This window comes from Vulpes lagopus, chromosome 2, assembly GCF_018345385.1.
Source record: "Vulpes lagopus strain Blue_001 chromosome 2, ASM1834538v1, whole genome shotgun sequence".
NCBI lineage: Eukaryota > Metazoa > Chordata > Mammalia > Carnivora > Canidae > Vulpes > Vulpes lagopus.
Window position 1 is genome coordinate 63,525,218 of NC_054825.1, and position 20,278 is coordinate 63,545,495.

Here is a 20,278-nt window from a genome sequence, read left to right on the forward strand (position 1 = left end):
GATTGGGGCTCAGCAGGTGCTCAGCAAATATTGTTTGAGTGAATAGGGGATTACGGTGCATCTCCAGGAAAGGAAGGGCAGGAGAGGAGCAGAAGATTTTAGGGAATGAAGCAGAATTTTATTGATTTAATCAACCTGTGGGTTGTGCTGGTGGATGCAGATAGCTAGGTGGTCTGGAATTCAGGAGAAAGGGTGATTTGTACAGAATTGTAGATTTGAAAGCTGTTTGTGAGAAATACTTGAAGCTGGAGCCCATCCAGAGAGTACCTGTAGACTGATGAAAGAAGAAACTGACATATTTAGGAGGAAAACTAATGTTTAAAAAGTAGTTTAAAAAGAAGTGATTAGTTTTTTTCTTCTTTTTGTTTTTTTGAACTTAAGGGTTTTTTTTGTTTTGTTTTTTAACTATTGTTAGAAGCTTTTTAAAACTTTATTTAAATTCAATTAACATATAGTGTATTCTTAGGTTTAGAGGTAGAAGTGATTCATCAGTCTTATATAACACTCAGTACTCATTATATCACATGCCCTCCTTAATGCCCATCACTCAGTTAGCCCATCCCCCACCCATCTCCCTCCAGCGACCCTCACTTTGTTTCCCATGATTAAGAGCCTCTTAAGGTTTGTCTCCCTCTCTGATTCCGTCTTATTTTTTCCTCTCCTCCCCCATGAGCCTCTGTTTTTTTCTTAAATTCCACATATGAGTGAGATGATAATTTTCTGATTGACTTATTTTGCTTAGCATAATACCCTCTAGTTCCATCCACGTCGTTGCAAATATCAAGATTTCATTTTCTTTGATGACTGAGTAGTATTCCATTGTACATATATACCACATCTTTATCCATTCATCTGTTGATGGACATCTGAGCTATTTCCATAGTTTTGTTATTGTGGATATTGCTGCTATAAACATTGGGGTGCAGGTGTCCCAGCATTTCACTACATCTGTATCTTTGGGGTAAATACCCAGTAGTGCAATTGCTGGGTCGTAGGGCAGCTCTATTTTCAACTTTTTGAGGAACCTCCACACTGTTTTCCAGAGTGGGTGTAACAGCTTGTATTCCCACCAACAGTACAAGAGGGTTCCCCTTTCTCTGCATCCTTGCCAACATCTGTTGTTTCCTGACTTGTTAATTTTAGCCATTCTGACTGGTGTGAGGTGATACCTACTGTGGTTTTGATTTGTATTTCCCTGATGCCAAGTGATGTAAGCATTTTTTCATGTCTGTTGGCCATTCTCTTTGGAGAAATGTCTGTTCATGTCTTCTGCCTGTTTTTTGATTGGATTATTTGTTATTTGGGGTGATGGCTTTTTCTACTCTCCTTTATTTCTTTTGTACACACAGAAATTATTAAACTTAAAAGTGGAAAAATATATGTGTTCAGGGAAACTGGTAAGACAATGGATTTTTCTAATTTTGGCAACCGTGCTCCTGTAAAACAGTGGGGTTTTGTGAGTGTTATAAATGCTTTGTTTCAGCATTATTCGTGTTTTTGTATTTTCTAGCTGACACAAAGGCACCAGGTCAAATTCTATGAATTCTTGAGTGTCAAAGGAGACAGGGTAATTATCTGCTTTAATTCTAAGCAATCATATATTAAAATGTACTCAGAAGACTAAGTGTGAAGTGCAGGGACTGATGGGAAAAGCTGCAAAATTTAGGACCTACGTTTGAAGGAAATGTATCAAAATACAAAGTAGTCACATCATATAGTGAGTGCACTTCATTGAGAGAGCTCATTTATAGTTGCTGAACAAAAGAAAGGAGTGCTAGGTGTCAGAGAGAAGGAATTAAAGTGTGTTGGCACTAATCTCTGCATTTCTCTCAATTACTACCTTTTTTCTTTCTTTTTCAGAAAACCTTTACTATTCACAGATTTTTACCATAGATGAAATCTAGATTTTTTTTTTTCTTTTGGTAAATTGCATTAATTGCATTAATTGTTTCTTTTGCATTATATTTGTGGATTAGGTTTTGGGTGCTTTTATTTTTTAATTTTTTTTTAAGATTTTATTTATTCATGAGAGACACACAGAGAGAAACAGAGGCAGAGACATAGGCAGAGGGAGGGACAGGCTCCTCACAGGGAGCCCAATATGGGACTCAATACCTGGACTCCAGGATCACGCCCTGAGCCAAAGGCAGACATTCAACTGCTGAGCCACCCAGGTGTCCTTCTAAGGCATTTTAATAGAAATGGAATTAAATTTTGTTAAGTGTACTTTTCAGCCTCACATAATCATTTGGTTTATATTTCCTATAAATGGAAAGGATGGTGATTTGTATTCATAGACATCATAATGTTGAAGCTGTTCTGTATTCCCACAATAAACTCTTAGTCATGATGTAATAATCCTTTACTATACCACCATGTTCTGTGCTAATACTGTATGCATTTGAGGCTTTTTACTTCCTATGTTCATAAATATGATTTGTTTCTTGTGGGTTTTTGTTTTGTTTTTGATGGAGGGGGAATGCTTTCCATTTGGCTTGTTATCAGGATTATTGTTGGTCTCAGAATGAAATGGGAAGCTTCTTATCTTTATCTTTTTGTTTCCTTTTGTTTTTGCTGTGGGCAGTATGTATAACAAAGAAACCCTCTGTTCTTTGATGGTTTGGTGGAATTCTCAGGTCAACTCCTGAAGTCTTCTGGGCCTGATATCTCTCTCTAGGACACATCTTTGGCTCTTCTATTTCTTAGATGATGATTAAGTCTAGTCTGGTTCTCTACCTACCTGTTCTTGATCCACTTTATGGTTTATATTTTCCATAAGACAATCCATTTCAGAGTAATTTTCAAATTTGCAAAAAATCATGTGAATAAAATTTTGTCGTAATTAAAACTATCTTCTGTAGCTATAGTTATGTCCTCTTTCTAATTTCTAATTGTTGCTTAAAGAGCTGCAGATATTTAAACTGCAACATATTGAACTGAAGACAAGAAATAATTTCTATAGTGGTCCTCTAGAAATCAGACTATCTCATATTGCAATTAGAAATTCAGGTGCTTAGAGCTTTGAGAATCTTGGAAAGAAAAGCCCGATCAAAAATTTGAATGGTAGAATATCGGGATCCCTGGGTGGCGCAGCGGTTTGGCGCCTGCCTTTGGCCCAGGGCACGATCCTGGAGACCCGGGATCGAATCCCACATCAGGCTCCCGGTGCATGGAGCCTGCTTCTCCCTCCGCCTGTGTCTCTGCCTCTCTCTCTCTCTCTGTGACTATCATAAATAAATAAAAAATTAAAAAAAAAAATTTGAATGGTAGAATATAAATAAGAGTATCAATCCCTTGATGCTCTGACTAAAACAATAGCTTAGAGAGTCTGAGCAACTTTGAAGAGTTTAACAGTGTTCCTGAAACTCTCTACTCTCACTGGACCATCTTACTTTCACGGGAAACACATTCACTCTTAATTTTAGTTGATCTAAGAATTATAGCATTAAATTTTTTTGTTTGACTATTGAGTTACCAGCAGGATACATCAATGTCAATTCCTTGACATTTCAATTTCACCAAGCACCAGATTCCATCTTCTCCATTTTTCTTCAATCTGGCTTAATGAATCACCTATATCTTTATTTTCAGCCTTGTTATCTTGGGCAATCCATGCCATTAATTTTCAGTTTATCTTTTCCTGAGGATGAAGAAAAATGGCCTTTTTACATCAGAACTCCCTTTCATTTGTAGGTGGCACTATTGTAAAATGCTGGCATATAGATGTCATCACTTTATTCTTTTCCATTGACTTCTGCAAGCCTCATCTTGTTACTATGCTTCTGGCTCTACTCAGTTGCCATGTCCTACTTAATAATTTATAGTTCTGTTAATCCTGTTTTCTATCATTTGCTTTGTTTCCAGATACAGTAAATCTTAGAAAACTCTGAACTAAACTTTGTTCTAAATGTAGGTATTTCTAGATTAATGTGTGAACACATGCCATACCCTTATCAATGTAATATATTTGGAAAACCATGAATATTTAAAGCAAACTATAGATCACAAGTTTCTGAGACATACTAAGTTTAGGTTCATCCCTATAATACATATTAAGACCTGAATGGTCTAAGTATTTCAGACTAGACCATAGCACCATACAGGCAGGAGTCATGTCACTCTTATGCACTACTAATTTCCTAATGCTAGTACATGTCTAGCACATAGCAGGTAATCAGTACATATTATTAGTTGAATAATGAATTAACATCTGTAGGGAATTGAATTCATTGATGTATCTTGACATTTTCACTCATGATTTGAAAGTAATATAAAATTGCATTAGATACTTTCAAGTTGTAACTATCAAAGTTGTTTGAGTTGTCTTTGTTATAGGGGTTTATTGGAAGGATTCATGGAACCATGAAAATAACAGTAACAAAAAATCTCAGAAAAGCCTCAAAAAAGGGTTCACAGAAAAATGGACCATCATTTCCATTATTTAAGACTGGCAACACCTCCAGCAGCCTACTTGCAGTTCTTGGTTTAAGAGCACTTAATGCTCTTTCAGAACCGGAAGTCTGTTATTCATTTTTCCATTGCTCACCATTAGGGAGGCCTCTGTGTCTGTTCCAGCTGTAAATCTCTATGTCTGAAGCACATCACTACCCTTCTACCACCACCATCATAAAGAGTATGATTAGCTAGTCAACTAGCCAATATAATGTATTACTCCTGGGCTGAGTTCTCTAGTGATAAACAACTTCACAGGCCACTTGCCAGCCTAGAGACAGTTGCCTTCAGGTCATGTATTGATCCTTAATTCAATCACTTGTGGCCAGGGGAGTAGGGTTACATGGCAAAAAAGAAAAAAAAAAAAAAAAAAGACTACAGAAGAGACAGGTACCCTAAGTCATCTTGTACGGCCTAGTCTTACAGTACTATTAAAAGCAGTAACCAAGGTCTGTCTTGTATCAATATCTAACCATCCAAATGGCCATACTGGTTTTATTTTATTTTAATGCTGCCACATCTTTGCTGTGTGGATTTCATTTGCTAGACAAGCCATCAATTCCTGTCATGTTTCCTAGAATCATCACAGTGTATCCTGATGAAGAGACAGAAATAAGCCATAATTTACTGAGAGGAAAAATGTCATGTAGAGCACATTGAAGAGAAATTCAATACACAGGCACTTATGAGTAAGAGCTGGAGAGGATTTTGTTTTGTTGGGTTTTTTGTTTTGTTTTGTTTTTCATATGTGACATTCCTATAAATCATAAAACATTTCCGAAGTACATTACTCTCAGAAAAACAATTTTGGTGCGATCTCTGCATGTTGGATTTTGCTGGTACACTTCATGAAGTCATGGGTAATGGCCTTTCTGGGATATAGTACAAATGGTGTTGAATTCCCAAAATAGGTGTTCAGGGTAAATCTATCGACTATTCTCAGAATTATGCTACACTGACCTGGTGCAAAGTAGTGATCTGATTCAACGCAACCACACCGTGAAATTCCCAATTGTGAGGTACTTTCTGAATACACAGTGAGTTCAATTGGGCCCAGGCTACCTCTGTTCATTTATAAAGAGTTTTGAAGTTGTTTCCTCTCTTATGGATGACACGATTGCCAAATCAAAAGAGTATTTCTCAGTCCTTACTTTATTTATTTTTTTACTTCTCTGCAACAGCCAACATTGCTGAGTACCTTTCCTTCTTGCCATGGTATCTTCATCTACTGCCATGGAGTGGCCACCATTTGTATGCTAATGGTTTCAGAGTAATATGTATCTAGATTAGACCTCATCCCCCAAGCTCCAGAGCAGAATCTTTCTTTACATTCAGAATGTTTGTCTAGATACAGGTTTTTCAAACTTAGTGTGTCTAAAACTCAGTACTCTATTCCCTACCCTTATCCCAGCCTTCAGTAGCCAATCTGATGTTTCTTTTGTATTTCCTACTAGTACATGGTGATCTACCAACTATTCCAAGCCAGGTTGGGGTGGAGTGGTGGAGGCAAGAATGTTGTCTTCTTTTTTTGCCTATAGACAATTACCCAATTTCTATCCTTTCTGCCCCCCAATCTCTCTCCAGTGTATCTTCTTTACTCCATTCCCACTGTTATTGCCTTGGTTGAGGTCTGCATATTCTTGGGGTTGGCCCATTGAGATAGCTTTCTTGCTACCACCTCTCCCACCATCCTTTTTCCATCACCATCTTCCACTTTGTTGCAGAAGCCAATTGTTTCTGAAATAATGTAATTATTTATTAAAATTTTTTAGAGTTTTCCACATGATAAAATCCAAATTCACTGCCAGGTCTGTATTGGTTTGCTATTGCTGCAATAATGTGGCATAACAAACATCTCCAAAACATGCTGACATAAAATAAAATTTACAGTAATGGACATATGAGTTGGCTGTGGTGGTTCTACTAATCAAAGCTGAGTTGATCTGTGGGTCAGGAAAGGTGGTTAGTTCTTTCCACTTGTTTCTCGTCCTCTGGGGAACACCATGTTAGCCCTAGCAAGTGTTTTTTATGTTAATGGCAGAGGTACAGGAGAGCAAACAGCCAAGTTCTCTTAAGGTCTAGCTCAAAACTATCACTTTAGTCTCATTCTCTTCTTCAGAGCAAGTCGTGTGACTGAGCCAGGAGCTGGGAAATTTATTCTGACTTATTATTGAGAAAGACTGCCCTTTTTTTGAGAGAGAGACTACACTTTTATGGGAAAAGCAGGGAGATTGGGGTTGTGGTGGAGGATGAAGAATTGGGGCTGATGGCAAAAGACAAACAAACAAAGGCCTTTGTCTAATGCTGTACCTATCATTTACATTTAACTTCCTTAAATCTGACTTTCTCTATATTTTTAAGAGATTTTATTTATTTGATGGAGAGATAGAGCCAGAGAGCACAAGCAAGGGGAAAGGGAGAGGGAGAAGCAGATTCCCCACTGAGCTGGGAGCCTGAGGCAGGGCTCAATCCCAGGCCCCTGAAATCATGACCCAAAGACAGATGCTTAACCAACTGAGCCACCAGGAGCCCCTAAATCTGACTTTCTAATATGGCATCTTGAACAAAGTATGTTCTATCATGCTTCAGCAACAAGCTGTTTTATCTGTTAGGAACAACTTCCCCATCGCCATCCCACCCAATTTCGCCTGTCCAGTGAGCTCCTCTTCATCCTCCAAAACATAGCTAATATGTTCGCCTTTCCTTCTTTAGCAACTCCTTGTCCTAGAGAGAAGAGATTTTTCCTTTTTGGGCTATTTCCCTTCTGCATGAAATTTTTTTTTCTTGTAATAAAACTAAGTTGTAGTTATTTATTTACATGTGTAACTCCTTTTTAGATTAATAAAATTATTTGATGGTAATTACTAGCTTTTCTGGCCTTTGTCTCTCTTGGGCTCAGCAATGTATTTGGCATACAAAGCTCAATGAGCGCTGAATTGAATTAGACTTATGTTAGACAGAAATGACATTTTGGAAATAAAGACCAATTACACTGAGTTGCAAGTACAGAATTTTGCCTGTGCAATTTAGAATAAAGAGGCAGCTAATGTTCCCTTCTCTCTGAAGCATGGCAGTATGAAATTACTGAGATATACACAAAAGTCAAATAAAGGAATCACTTCTGGAACTCTCTTTATGCTTGTAAAAGAAAAAGAAAACTAGTAGAATTCTCTTAGTGCTGAACTGAGCTTTTGGGTTCCAACAGAAGCAGCAGAAGTTTGATTTATTAAAAATACATAACAGATTACTCTATCATGCTCTATCCAGTATCTGTGAAGACTTTAGTTTCAGTTATGTGTTTTACCATTTGTAAAAAGGAGTTGGGATTTTCTGCATTATTTTTGTGCAGTCTTACAACCTTTTGTTTCTGAAAAACCTAAGATGATAATACAACCTAAGAAAAGATTTTTTCTTACAAACTTTTTTGAAGGATAACACTCTGCTTCCAAATTTTATTTCTTGAAATACCTGATCATTTAGTTTACCATGCACATTTTGAAATGGAGATTATTGCTATTCTTTACATCTACTTTTCAAGTCAAATAGTATGGATCCTTTTTTTTTTTTTAACCATGAAAATGAATATAGTAGAATTCTCCTTAGAATGCAATAAACCGGGTGGTGGTGGGGCAGCTGGGTGGCTTAGTCGGTTGGGCGGCTGCCTCTTGGTTTCGGCTGGGGGCATGACCCTAGGGTGGGTGGGACGGAGCCCCATGTCAGGCTCTGCACTCAGGAGGGGTCTGCTTGAGGATTCTCTCCATCTGTTTCTCCTCCCACTCTCTCTTTCTAATAAATCTAAAAAAAAAAAAAAATGCAATGAACTAATATATTCTGATGAATAGATGTAAAGAATCTATAATTTGATTTATAGTAGACTTAATGGCTCGACCAGCTCATGGAGAGTTTAACTGTTTAGTCAAGTTCACCCATTACTACTTCTCAAAATAGCTTACACTGTTTGGGATAAGGTAGGTAGCTCTGAGTGTGATCCTTTAACAGGCTTGAAGAAAAATAACCTCTGTGAAAATTACTAAATCAAATGTGTGTTTTAAAGGGTCATACACTGCTATGCTCTAAGGTGCACTCTCATTAGGATGTGTGGAACTTTTGATGGGACCAGAGCAAGCGGCAAGTTCCCTTATCTGAAAATTCGCTGCTCAAAGGCCCCACTTGGTTGAGAATAGAGGATTTTCAAATGTCTTTTGTGTTGTTGTTATTGCTAAGCCCCCAAATTCTATTTTTTTTAAAAGATTTTATTTATTTATTCATGAGAGACACACAGAAAGAGGCAGAGACACAAGCAGAGGGAGAAGCAGACTTCTCACAGGAAGCCCAATGTGGGACTCGATCCCCAGGCCCCAGGATCGTGCCCTGAGCTGCTAAAGGCAGATGCTCAACCACTGAGCCACCCAGTAGTCCCTAAGCCACCAAATTCTAAAGCAGTCCTCTCTAATAGAAATATTATGTGAGCTATATATGTAACTTTACATTGTTAAAATATCTAAATATCGTATTTAAAACATGATCCTTTCAATATGTAATCAGTCTTTCCTTCTTTCTTTTTTTCTTTCTGGTTAAGATTTCTATTTATTCAGGAGAGAAAGTGGCAGGGGTGGGGGAAAGGCAGAAACAGAGGGAGAACCAGGTTCCCCTGGGAGCTTGGACCCCAATGCAGGACTTGATCCCAGGAGCTGAAGGTAGATGCTTAACCAATTGAGCCACCCAGGAGCCCCTATAATCAGTACTTTTAAAAGTATTAATAGAGATGTGTGGTGTTTTTTTTTTTATATATATTTATTTATTCATGAGAGAGAGGCAGAGACATAGGCACAGGGAGAAGCAGGCTCCTGGAACGGAGTCCATCCCAGGACTCTGGGATCACACTGCCAAAGGCAGATGCTCAACCACTGAGCCATGCAGGCGACCTGGTTTATATTTTTTACTACTAAGTCTTTGATATCTGGTGTTATGCTTACAGCACATTTCTATTTGTGTGCTACATTTTCATTAGAAATAGTTGATATATAAATTTCCTTAAATTTGCAGTTGGAAAAAGTAGATTCACATACTCAAGTTGTTCCAACCATGCTTCATTTTCTAATAATGAAACCAAGAACCTATCATTAAATTAATTAATTAAAATTAAAAATTCAGTTTCTCAGTTTCACCAGCCACATTTCATTTGCTCAGTAGACACATGGGACTAGTGGCTACTGACTGGCTGGAGCAGTTCTGGAGAACAGTGATGGCTTCAGGTATTCTTCAGTAATTACTTGAATCTTTGTGCTGAGTCTGGTACGGCTCAACATAAGAACTACAAAGGAACTTGAGGTCATAGTTCATCTTTGCCCTTTAAAAAGATAAAGTGAATATGTGGTTTTAAGATCATAAATTTGGGGGCAGCCCTGGTGGCTCAGCGGTTTAAGCGCCGCCTTCAGTCCAGGGCGTGATCCTGCAGACCTGGGATCGAGTCCCATGTTGGGCTCCCTGCATGGAGCCTGCTTCTCCCTCTGCCTGTGTCTCTGCCTCTCTCTCTCTGTGTCTCTCATGAATAAATAAATAAAATCTTTTAAAAAAAAGATCATAAATATGTATTCAGACAAAAGACCAAGTGTGGCTCTAGAACACATGGTAAGGTAAGACTTTGGGCTCTAAAAGTCCAGAAAGGTTTAGGTTTGGGGAGGGAATCAATGCTGGGGGACATGGAAAAAGCCCAGAGGCAGGAAAGTACAGGGTTTGAGTGGAAAGCCAAACTAAATGGGACCAATATGAGGTAGTGATTAAGAACTTATGCACCTAGACCACTCTCTTTCACCATACACAAAGATAAACTCAAAATGGATGAAAGATCTAAATGTGAGACAAGATTCCATCAAAATCCTAGAGGAGAACACAGGCAACACCCTTTTTGAACTTGGCCACAGTAACTTCTTGCAAGATACATCCACGAAGGCAAAAGAAACAAAAGCAAAAATGAACTATTGGGACTTCATCAAGATAAGAAGTTTTTGCACAGCAAAGGATACAGTCAACAAAACTAAAAGACAACCTACAGAATGGGAGAAGATATTTGCAAATGACGTATCAGATAAAGGGCTAGTTTCCAAGATCTATAAAGAACTTCTTAAACTTAACACCAAAGAAACAAACAATCCAATCATGAAATGGGCAAAAGACATGAACAGAAATCTCACAGAGGAAGACATGGACATGGCCAACAAGCACATGAGAAAATGCTCCGCGTCCCTTGCCATCAGGGAAATACAAATCAAAACCACAATGAGATATACCACCTCACACCAGTGAGAATGGGGAAAATTAACAAGGCAAGAAACCACAAATGTTGGAGAGGATGCGGAGAAAAGGGAACCCTCCTGCACTGTTGGTGGGAATGTGAACTGGTGCAGCCACTCTGGAAAACTGTGTGGAGGTTCCTCAAAGAGTTAAAAATAGATCTGCCCTATGACCCAGCAATTGCACTGTTGGGGATTTACCCCAAAGGTACAGATGCAATGAAACGCCGGGACACCTGCACCCCGATGTTTATAGCAGCAATGTCCACAATAGCCAGACTGTGGAAGGAGCCTCGGTGTCCATCGAAGGATGAATGGATAAAGGAGATGTGGTTTATGTATACAATGGAATATTACTCAGCCATTAGAAATGACAAATACCCACCATTTGCTTCAACGTGGATGGAACTGGAGGGTATTATGCTGAGTGAAGTAAGTCAATCGGAGAAGGACAAACATTCTATGTTCTCATTCATTTGGGGAATATAAATAATAGTGAAAGGGAATAGAAGGGAAGGGAGAAGAAATGTGTGGGAAATATCAGAAAGGGAGACAGAACATAAAGACTCCTAACTCTGGGAAACGAACTAGGGGAAGTTCGTTGGAAGGGGAGGAGGGTGGGGGGTGGGGGTGAATGGGTGACGGGCACTGAGGGGGGCACTTGATGGGATGAGCACTGGGTGTTATTCTGTATGTTGGTAAATTGAACACCAATAAAAAATAAATTTATAAACAAAACAAAACAAAACCAAAAAAACTTATGCACCAAAGTCATGCTTTTTTTTTTTTTTTTTAAGATTCTATTTATTTATTAATGAGAGACAGAGAGAGAGAGAGAGAGAGAGAGAGGGAGGCGGAGACATAGGCAGAGGGAGAAGCAGGCTCCATGCAGGGAACCCGATGTGGGACTCGATCCTGGCATTTTGGGATCACGCCCTGAGCCAAAGGCAGAAGCTCAATTGCTGAGCCACCCAGGTATCCCCAAAGTCATGCTTCTTGAGTGTGAATCCTGGTCTGACACTTCCTAATTGCTTGACCTTGGGCAGGTCATTTAGCTTCTCTTTTTCTGTTTTTTTTTTTTTTTTTTAAATGATTTTACTTATTTATTTTTGAGAGAAACCATGAGCAGGGGGAGGGGCAGAAGGAGAAGCCGACTTCCTGCTGAGCCAGGAGCCAAGCCTGGTCCCAGCCAGGACCCTGGGATCATGACCACACCCGAAGGCAGACACTTAACTGAATTGAGCCACCCAGGTGCCTCCTTTCTGTTCATTTAATTATAAAATAGGGATAATAATACTTCACAGGGATGTGTGAGGATTAAACAAATTAATCTCAACACAGTTATTCAGAATAGTACTTACCACTTAAGTATTCAAGAAATATTAGCTACTGTTATTAACTGTGTGGCTATTTGCTTGCTTTCGGAGTTTATATATAATAAAACAACCAGAACCATTCTATTTGGAACTTGTATCTCAAAGCAGTGAGCCCAAGTTTATATAAACTAATTTACAATCTAAATGTACAACCATTTTCAATGTTTCTGAGCCTTCGTTTTCCCCATTTGAAAATTTTGGAATAATTTAATCTATTTCATAATGTTATAGACATTAAGTGACCCCATCAAGGAAGCAGACTTCTTCCAGTTACTAACAGTAGCCTTAGGAAAGTTACCCCTCTAAAAAAAAAAAAAAAAAAAAAAAAAAGGAAAGTTACCCCTCTAAGCCTCAATTTCCTAATCCACAAGATAAGAAGGTGGTATCAGGATCAAATGTATAATATGTGTGAAGTGCTGAGCACAGTTACTGCTACAGAAATGAACAATTATTAACTTTTGTAAAGGTTTAAATCTTGATGACTCAGAGACCTCTAGCAACTCAGCATATCTGATTAAGGGTTTCCATGGCTGGAAGTTTAGAGGCTTTTGTATTCTAAGTACTATAGTCACTTCGCAGACAGGAACCAGAAAGAATCACTTTTCATTTCCTTATACCTGTGGTTATAGAAGGTAGACAAACAGGAGCCTCAAAAAAAAAAAAAAAAAAAAAAAAAGACCAGCCAATCAATTTAAGGGAAGGTGGAAGATTGTTTCTAGTAAACAGTACCTTAGCAACAGCTCCAATCTTTCTCCCTTAGAAACAAATGAACTGTAATGAATTTAATGAACCATTGGAAACAAGTTAGCTTTGGAAAAGATAGCTTGCCTTTCCTCTTGTTGCTTCAAGAACTAAAAGTACACAAATTCTTTATTTTTTTTTTTACTCACTATGCAAGACTAGCTTTATCTCCACATTTTAATTAATTCTACCCGTTCTTTATTTCCACAAAACTTGATGATGAAATAGATTTACCAATCATCATATTTAAAATAGTGTATTTTCATTTGATGATTCTCAATTACTTATTCATGATCATCCTTTAGCTGAGAGAACACAAAGTTGTTCTTTTGTGGTACTTGAGCAATTTCTTTCACATTTGCAACTGATTTACTGTGGTTTTTACCGAATTAAAGATTCCTATGTTGGGGCACCTGGGTGGCTCAGTGATTGTTTGCCTTTGGTTCAGGTCACTATCCCAGAGCCCTTGGATTGAGTCCCTCATCAGGCTCCCTGTGAGGTGCCTGCTTCTCCCTCTGCCTATGTCTCTGCCTCTGTGTGTCTCTCATGAATAAAATAAAATAAAAAAATAAAAAAAAGATTTCCATGTTTAGGTGATCATTCAGAACCTGGAACTTTAGAAAACTTGCAATATCAGCAATACAATTTACGGGCCAAGAAAAAAGTATGGCAATAGTCTTTGCTAGAGTTCTGTATTAGTTTCCTAAGGCTCAAGTAACAAAATACAGCAAACTTGAGGGGCTTAGGACAACTGAAATTTATTCCCATATAGTTCTGAAAGTGAAAAGGGTGAAATCAAGGCATTGGCAGAGCCACGCTCTCCATGAAGTCTCTGGGGGAGGGAGGGCAGATCCTTACTTGCCTCTAACTAGATTCTGGTGGCTCCTGGCAATCTTTTGTATTCTTTTGGCTTGCAGCTGCATCATTCCAGTCTCTGTCACACGGCCCTCTTCCCTGTGTCTCCTCTGTCTTCAAATTGCTCTCACTTTATAAAGAAACTAGAAGTTGGATTTAGGGGCCTACTTCAATCCAGCATGACTTTATCTTAACTATATCTCCAAAGACCCCATTTCCAAATAAGGTCATATTCACAAGTACAGGAAATAGGAATTCAACATAATATTCTGGGGGGCACAGTTAACCCACAACACGTTCCTAACTATTATGAGACTTCAGCCCAAGGACAGTGAAAACGTATCCTTCACATACGAATCAATGCTACTCACTGATTTCCCAACTCCCTAGCTTTGACCCAGTAAGGAGAAAATGCCAATTAGCATTAGGGGTATAGTTTACAGACAGGTACAAGAAAACTTTATTGGTCAATATAAAGTTTGACATGTATTGAACTCCTACTCTGTGCCAGGTCCTTTGCTTGGTGCTAGACATAACAGCAGAAAAAGGTACCCATCTCTGCTTGGTGGACCTCAGTTTGGTAGCTGGACTTGCTCCATGACCTTGGTAATAGTAACAGCCTTGTATTAATAAAGTGAGCAAACCAGTTATTGTCAACACCTCAGCCAGTAAAAGAACTTAGAAAGACCTCCATTAAATACACAGTTTTGTTATATGCTGCCTATTTCATTTTTTAAAGGTTTTATTTATTTATTCACGAGACATACACACACACACACACACACACAGAGAGAGAGAGAGAGAGAGAGAGAGAGAGAGAGAGAAGCAAGCTCCATGCAGGGAGCCTGACATGAGACTCGATCCCGGGTCTCCAGGATCATGCCCTGGGCTGAAGGCAGCGCTAAACCACTGAGCCACCTGGGCTGCCCCCTATGCTGCCTATTTCAACAGAACCTGTAAAAGTTGAGGAGATTATGTCCTTGCTGAAGATGAATTAACTTTTTTGAAGTTAATTATAAGTCTTCCAACGCTAGGGGAAAGCAAAATGGAGAGCAAATCAGACGGAAAAGGGTAAGGTTCCTGTCAACTGTTTTGACTTCCTTGCTTCACGACCCTTAACCTCTCACCAAGTAGGAACCATTGATGTTTGCTTTGCTTGGGTGCCCCCAAAGTGCAAACACATTTATCACTAACACTTAAAGAGTTGCCATTGTGGAAAGGTCCTTATTTCCAACCCACTCTGGATATGTTTTATACAATTATAGAATTGCTTTAGAATTAGAAAGGAAAGAAATTACGTTTTGTCAGAGTCAAAACACTTGTTTTTCATAGGCGAAAAATGTGACTTGACCCAAGCTGTGCAACCATAGTAGTCAGTACTTCAACCTCCATAAGAGAAGTGACCTTGTTTTTCATCACCTTATATTGAGACTAGCATGTAGGGATGCTTTGGTGGCTCTGTGGTTGAGTGTCTGCCTTTGGCTCAGGGCATGGGGGTCTGGGGATGGAGTCCTGCATCGGGATCCCCACAGGTAGCCTGCTTCTCCCTCTGCCTATGTCTCTGCCTTTCTCTCTGTGTCTCTCCTGAATAAATAAAATCTTTGAAAAAAGAAAAAGAAGGAGAGACTAGCATGTGCCTAGCAAATAGTGAGTGCTCAGTAGGTGTGCGCTAAGTGAATGAAACAATTGGAATAATGATTTGCCCTAATGATCTCCAATTTTTAAACAGATTTAAGATTCCTAATAAAAAGCTTCAAGTTAGTCTAACAAATGTTCGGACATCATCATTTATCCATGTGCTATAGAAACTTAATTATTTAAAATGATTATTCTTTGTGCTCCATATTATCCAATATTCTCAGCTTCTGCTCTCAACATTTTTCTGGTCTTTATACTTTTTGCAAATTAGGCAGAGGAAGAGGAGCTAAATCACAGATCTAGCTCCCAGATCTGTTCACCCACTAAGCCTTTTACAATAGCTGTTATCTGGTCTCAGCTGTTGTGCTAAATTTAGGATTTTGGATTATCTGGAAGTGTTCTTTCTGTCTCCCATTACCAAGGTTAATTGAGAAGTGACTGTAGAACAAGTAAAATTTCATAAAGGAAACTACATAATCCAGTATTCAATAATATCAAAGTCAGATCCACTGGGAGTTAATATTTGTAGCCATTACATAGATTATGGAACTGTTGCCGTTTGACAGAAGTTTTATCTTCATGATACCAGAACATTTCCCTGAAAATGAAATGTTACCCTCCTGAATGGTCTGCCCTGTTTGGGTTAGATACAATCTTAAAATTAATCACTGCAGTTGTCCATGTAATTTTACCATACATATCAAAACATTTAGAAAACTAGTATTTTTCATCATTGAAATTTCATGTTTTTGATAAACAGGAGGCAAAAAAATTTTGCAATTTCCAATCCTGTACTTACAAAAAACTTCTCTGATGTAAAAGTAATGCTGTAAGATTTTGGGAACTATGGAATAGTACAAAGACTTAAGTAAATCATCTTTAAACCTATGCTAATACTTTCCTGTTTTGATTCTTGTATGCAAAATCATTTCTAAAAAAAAAAAAAAACCACCCCACTTTTTCAGATGAAACCAAAGAGCCTTGCAAATTTTGTACTTCTCTGTCTCTGTTTTAAGCTCACAACCCCCCTCTGTACTTTGTCTCTAAACTGGGTAGCTAATAGCTTCAGCCCCTCGTTAAGACTGCCTTTTTTTTTTTTTAATTACAGCAGATCCTTGTCATCTGTTTAAGTGATGATACGAATCACAACACGAAATGTCATCATGTCACATTGTTATAGGACAACAAAATTACAGCTCCTCAACAATAACACGGTGTCAAAAGTGTCCTCCTGCCATGAGTCAGTGTTTTAGACGTTATAAAAGTTATTTTTAGCCCAGCGAGTACCTCGGGAGCTTGGGTTCCGAATCCTACTAAAATCTCCAGTGATTTTGGGGGAAATGTAGGGTGACAGGGGCTTCTTGTTCTTTGCCTCCTCACTCGCTGACGCATGGTTGCCCACTCCCCTGTCTCCGCCACCTTAGACCCGGGTTCCACCATGTGCTGCAATCCACTTGGGCTCGGCCGCAGCCGGGAGCCAACGTCCCGTGGAGGAGGAGGAGGAGGAGGAGGAGGAGGAGGAGGAGGGGACTATAATTATCCTCCCCGGCTGGGGCAGGCCCTGGATGACATCTCCCCAGTTACCCTGTGCTCTAATAGCGCAGCGCCGATTCCCGGTTCCAGTCGCGCCGCAGCGGGCTCCCAGGGCGGGCAGGGCCCGGAGCAGGGTCGCCGCGCCCGCAGCGTCTCGGGCCTCCCGGGCCTCCGGGGCTCCGCGGGCCCCCCCGCCGCCGCCCGCACCTGCACCCAGAGCCGGGCCCGGGGCTAGGGCCCAGCGGCGCGCGGGCCGTTACCATAACAACCGGGCGCCAGCCGCGGAGGCCGCCGGGGAGGAAGTGACGAGCGGTGGGTTGGCTGTTGTTGGGACACGTGACCCGGGCAGTGTTTTGACAGGGCAAACAGCAGAGAAAGAACTGGGCGAGCGAGGGGGACCGGGAGCTGGGGCGCCAGAGCTAGCGACAGCGGGCGGGCGAGGAGCTGGCCGAGGCGCGGGGCAAGCGGGCCGGCCGGGGCGCCGGGCGGGCGAAGCCCGGGGGCCGCGGGGCTCGGGTGCGAGTCGGGCAGGGGGGCGGGCTGGGCGCTGGGAGCGGAGCGAGGCGGCGGCCGAGGCGGGGGTGGATGGCCACGGGGGCTTGTGCCCTCGGGCCCCCGTGGTCCTCTAACGCAGCCCGGGGGGCCGCTGCGCGCCACGCTCCGCTCTCGCCGGCCTGCGCCTCTCGGAGCCTCGGGTCTGCGGCGGGGGTGTGATGTGAGCCGCCGGGCGAGCGGCGGAGGGAAGTGCCGAGAGGAGGAGGCTTGGGCACGGGAGACGGGAGCGAGTTAGTCAGCAGAGGTCGGCGGAGGGAGCCATGAAAACAGCTCCCCGGCGGGGAGAGGGGCCGGCGCTGCGCTCGGGGCGGCGGAGCTGAAGGGAACCCGGGGCCCCGGGGGTCGGCGGGGGCCGCGGGGGGCAGGCTGCGCGGGCGGGGGCGAGCGCCCGGCGGTAAACCCCGCTCCCGGGGCTGAGCTCCGGCCTGGCCGCGCCGGGCTGGGCGCCTGGCGGGGGCCCCCGGGACAGCCCGGTAGAGTTCGTTTGGGGCTGGGGGCTGGGGGCTGGGCGCGAGGAGATGACTCGCGTTTCCTTCTGACCCTTTTATTGTGTAAACTCGGCCGCGGCGGCCGCAGGAAGGCTAGCCCGAGGGTGATCGCGCAGGTGAGGCCCCGCGGGGCGGGCGGAGCTCCCGGCGCGGCGCCGGGGTCCCGAAGAGCTTCCTGCGCCCGGGCACCCGGACCGAGGATCTCCGTACCAGCCACTGCGGAGGGGCCACTGTTCCCAGCGGTGGTTTTTTTTTTTTACAAAGGGGTTAGTTAGCTTGTGTTGTTTGAACCTCCCCCCCACCTCCTCCCCCCCTCCGCTTGCCTGTACCTCCAGGTTATAAATAGACCTTTCTTTGGTTCGGAGACTCTGTGTCAAGGAAGGACACTTTGGCCTGGAGAGCGCTGGGGCGGGGAAGAGGGTTGCTCGGTCCCGGGGAGATGGGGGAGGCGGTGCACAGAGTTTTGCTTTTCTCTCTCTCTCTCTCTCTCTCTCTCTCTCTCTCTCTTTTTTTTTTTTTTTTTTAGAGCTGCCGATGGTGCTGTCACCGCAGTTAGTGCCAGGAAGAGGCCTGTTAACGGGAGGTTTACTTGCAAGGTCCGGGTGTCAGAGCGGGACTCGATTAATTTTATTTTGGTCTCTTTTAGCGTTTTGAAAACGGAGCAGTAGCCACAGCATCAGCGGCAAGCCTGTTGAAAGAACCCACAAGTGTATTTCACAGCACCCTGGGTGGAAATTGAATGTGAAAATGAAGCCAGACCGAGGTAAATGACTTCCTTAAGCAGGATTTTTTTTTTTTTTTCCCCTGTGCCCCATTTTAGAAGTGTTAACCTAATTCTGGGGCAGGATCAATTCTTTGCCTATTACATATGACTACTTGTTTCTGTTACAGGTTCCAGCTGGTGAGATAGACAGGGGCGCACGGAAGGAGAGTTAGGATCTAGATGGGAGGATTTATTCTTCAAAAATGTTTGTAAAGTAGTAGTTTCAAGGGATACTCTAGTGTAACTCAAAATGAGATGATCAGGAACAGCATTTGTATCTTTTGCCACAGTAGTTGACATCATTTGAGATTTACCTTACTTATTTTTAGTCAATCTAACCGCAGCGTTAGAGTTTACAGACTTTTTCAACTTGAGATTCCGAACTTGATAAATTTAGAAAATTGAAGACAGAGTTGACATATGTTATTATGATTATTGCCTTTTTTTTTTTTTTAAGCTGATTTTTGTGCTTTAGGCAGACCAAAAGTTGGCAAAGTACTTCAGGGCCTTATGTAAATATCAGTATAAGTAAGTGTGCCATTTCCTTTCCAAACTTGTATTTTCAGGATTTATGGGAATAATGTGTACTCTGTGTTTTGCAAGGACTTCAAAGGAATAAAGACTAATTTATCAACCTTCCTTTGATTAGTGGCAAGGACCAAGTTTAGAAGATTATTAATATAGAAGTAGTTAGGCGTGAAGGCTTTTCAGTCAGATGGAGGTTTGATTCCAAGGAACATTATTTGAAGAGGATTATTGTATTTGGTAGAGAGCTCGACTAAATGACAGAGTTGAGGCTTTAGGATTGGAAATGTTAATTTATCCTCCTATGAATTAAATTGCTCTTTTTAAAAAAGATATAATAAACTGGTTAATATTTCCATACTTTTTAAAAAGTGTATTAAAAGACAAATTTTCTTCTCTAGTTAAAATACGTCTTTGGTAATACATTTAAATTGCCCTAGAAAGAAGTGGAGAAAGCCATACTTCCTTCTTAAGTTAATGGTTTAAATTAGTTTTAAGTGTTTGGCTGTTTCTTAAAATCGGCTACATATGCATGAAATACTATCAAGTGTAATGTTACTAAGGAGGTTGCTTGTGTAAAATGCCAAGTTGAGACTTTGAGATTATATTAGTGACTTTCGAAAAATGGCCCCAAGATCAGTAAATTGCATGTCAGAATAAACAAGCAAATAAATCAAAGTTGCTATTTGTTTTGGGTTTTTTGTTGTTAAAATTTGCTTTAAGGTTGTAAGCAGCTTAAAAAATAATATTTGTACACGTCTCTATTTTAGCCAAAACTAGTACCAAACACAATAAAACATATATATGTATATATATTTACACATACATAAATAGTGATTACTAAGAAAAATAAATACATTTATTCATGAAGACTCATAAGGAAGTGACTTTTTTCTCCTTAAAATTATAGCTTTCCTTAGCATTATGATGTAAAAATGATGGAATTGCAAGTTTGGTATTGAGACTATATTTCATAATAATAATATGGGTTTTTAGGCCCGTAGCCTTTAAGTAATATTTTTTACTTTGCAAAATAGCATAGGTAAACCGAAATGAACT

The 20,278-nt window shown here is 40.9% G+C and overlaps 1 protein-coding gene across 6 annotated transcripts in view; it reads left to right on the forward strand.

Annotated features, from left to right (window-relative positions):
* FAM214A (family with sequence similarity 214 member A) overlaps positions 1-20,278 on the forward strand; it is a 124,168-nt gene that overhangs the window by 16,966 nt on the left and 86,924 nt on the right. For 2 of the 6 annotated variants that reach the window (XR_005984032.1, XM_041730832.1), the window contains exons 1-2: positions 17,986-18,197; positions 18,578-18,694. Coding sequence is in view for 5 of the 6 variants with exons in the window: in XM_041730832.1 (XP_041586766.1) it covers positions 18,679-18,694 (16 nt within the window). In the remaining variant the exon portion in view is untranslated. Of the gene's footprint in view, positions 1-17,058; positions 17,201-17,266; positions 17,405-17,985; positions 18,198-18,577; positions 18,695-20,278 lie in introns of those variants that run through there. The other 4 variants (XM_041730823.1, XM_041730828.1, XM_041730822.1 and 1 more) reach the window with 4 other exon arrangements.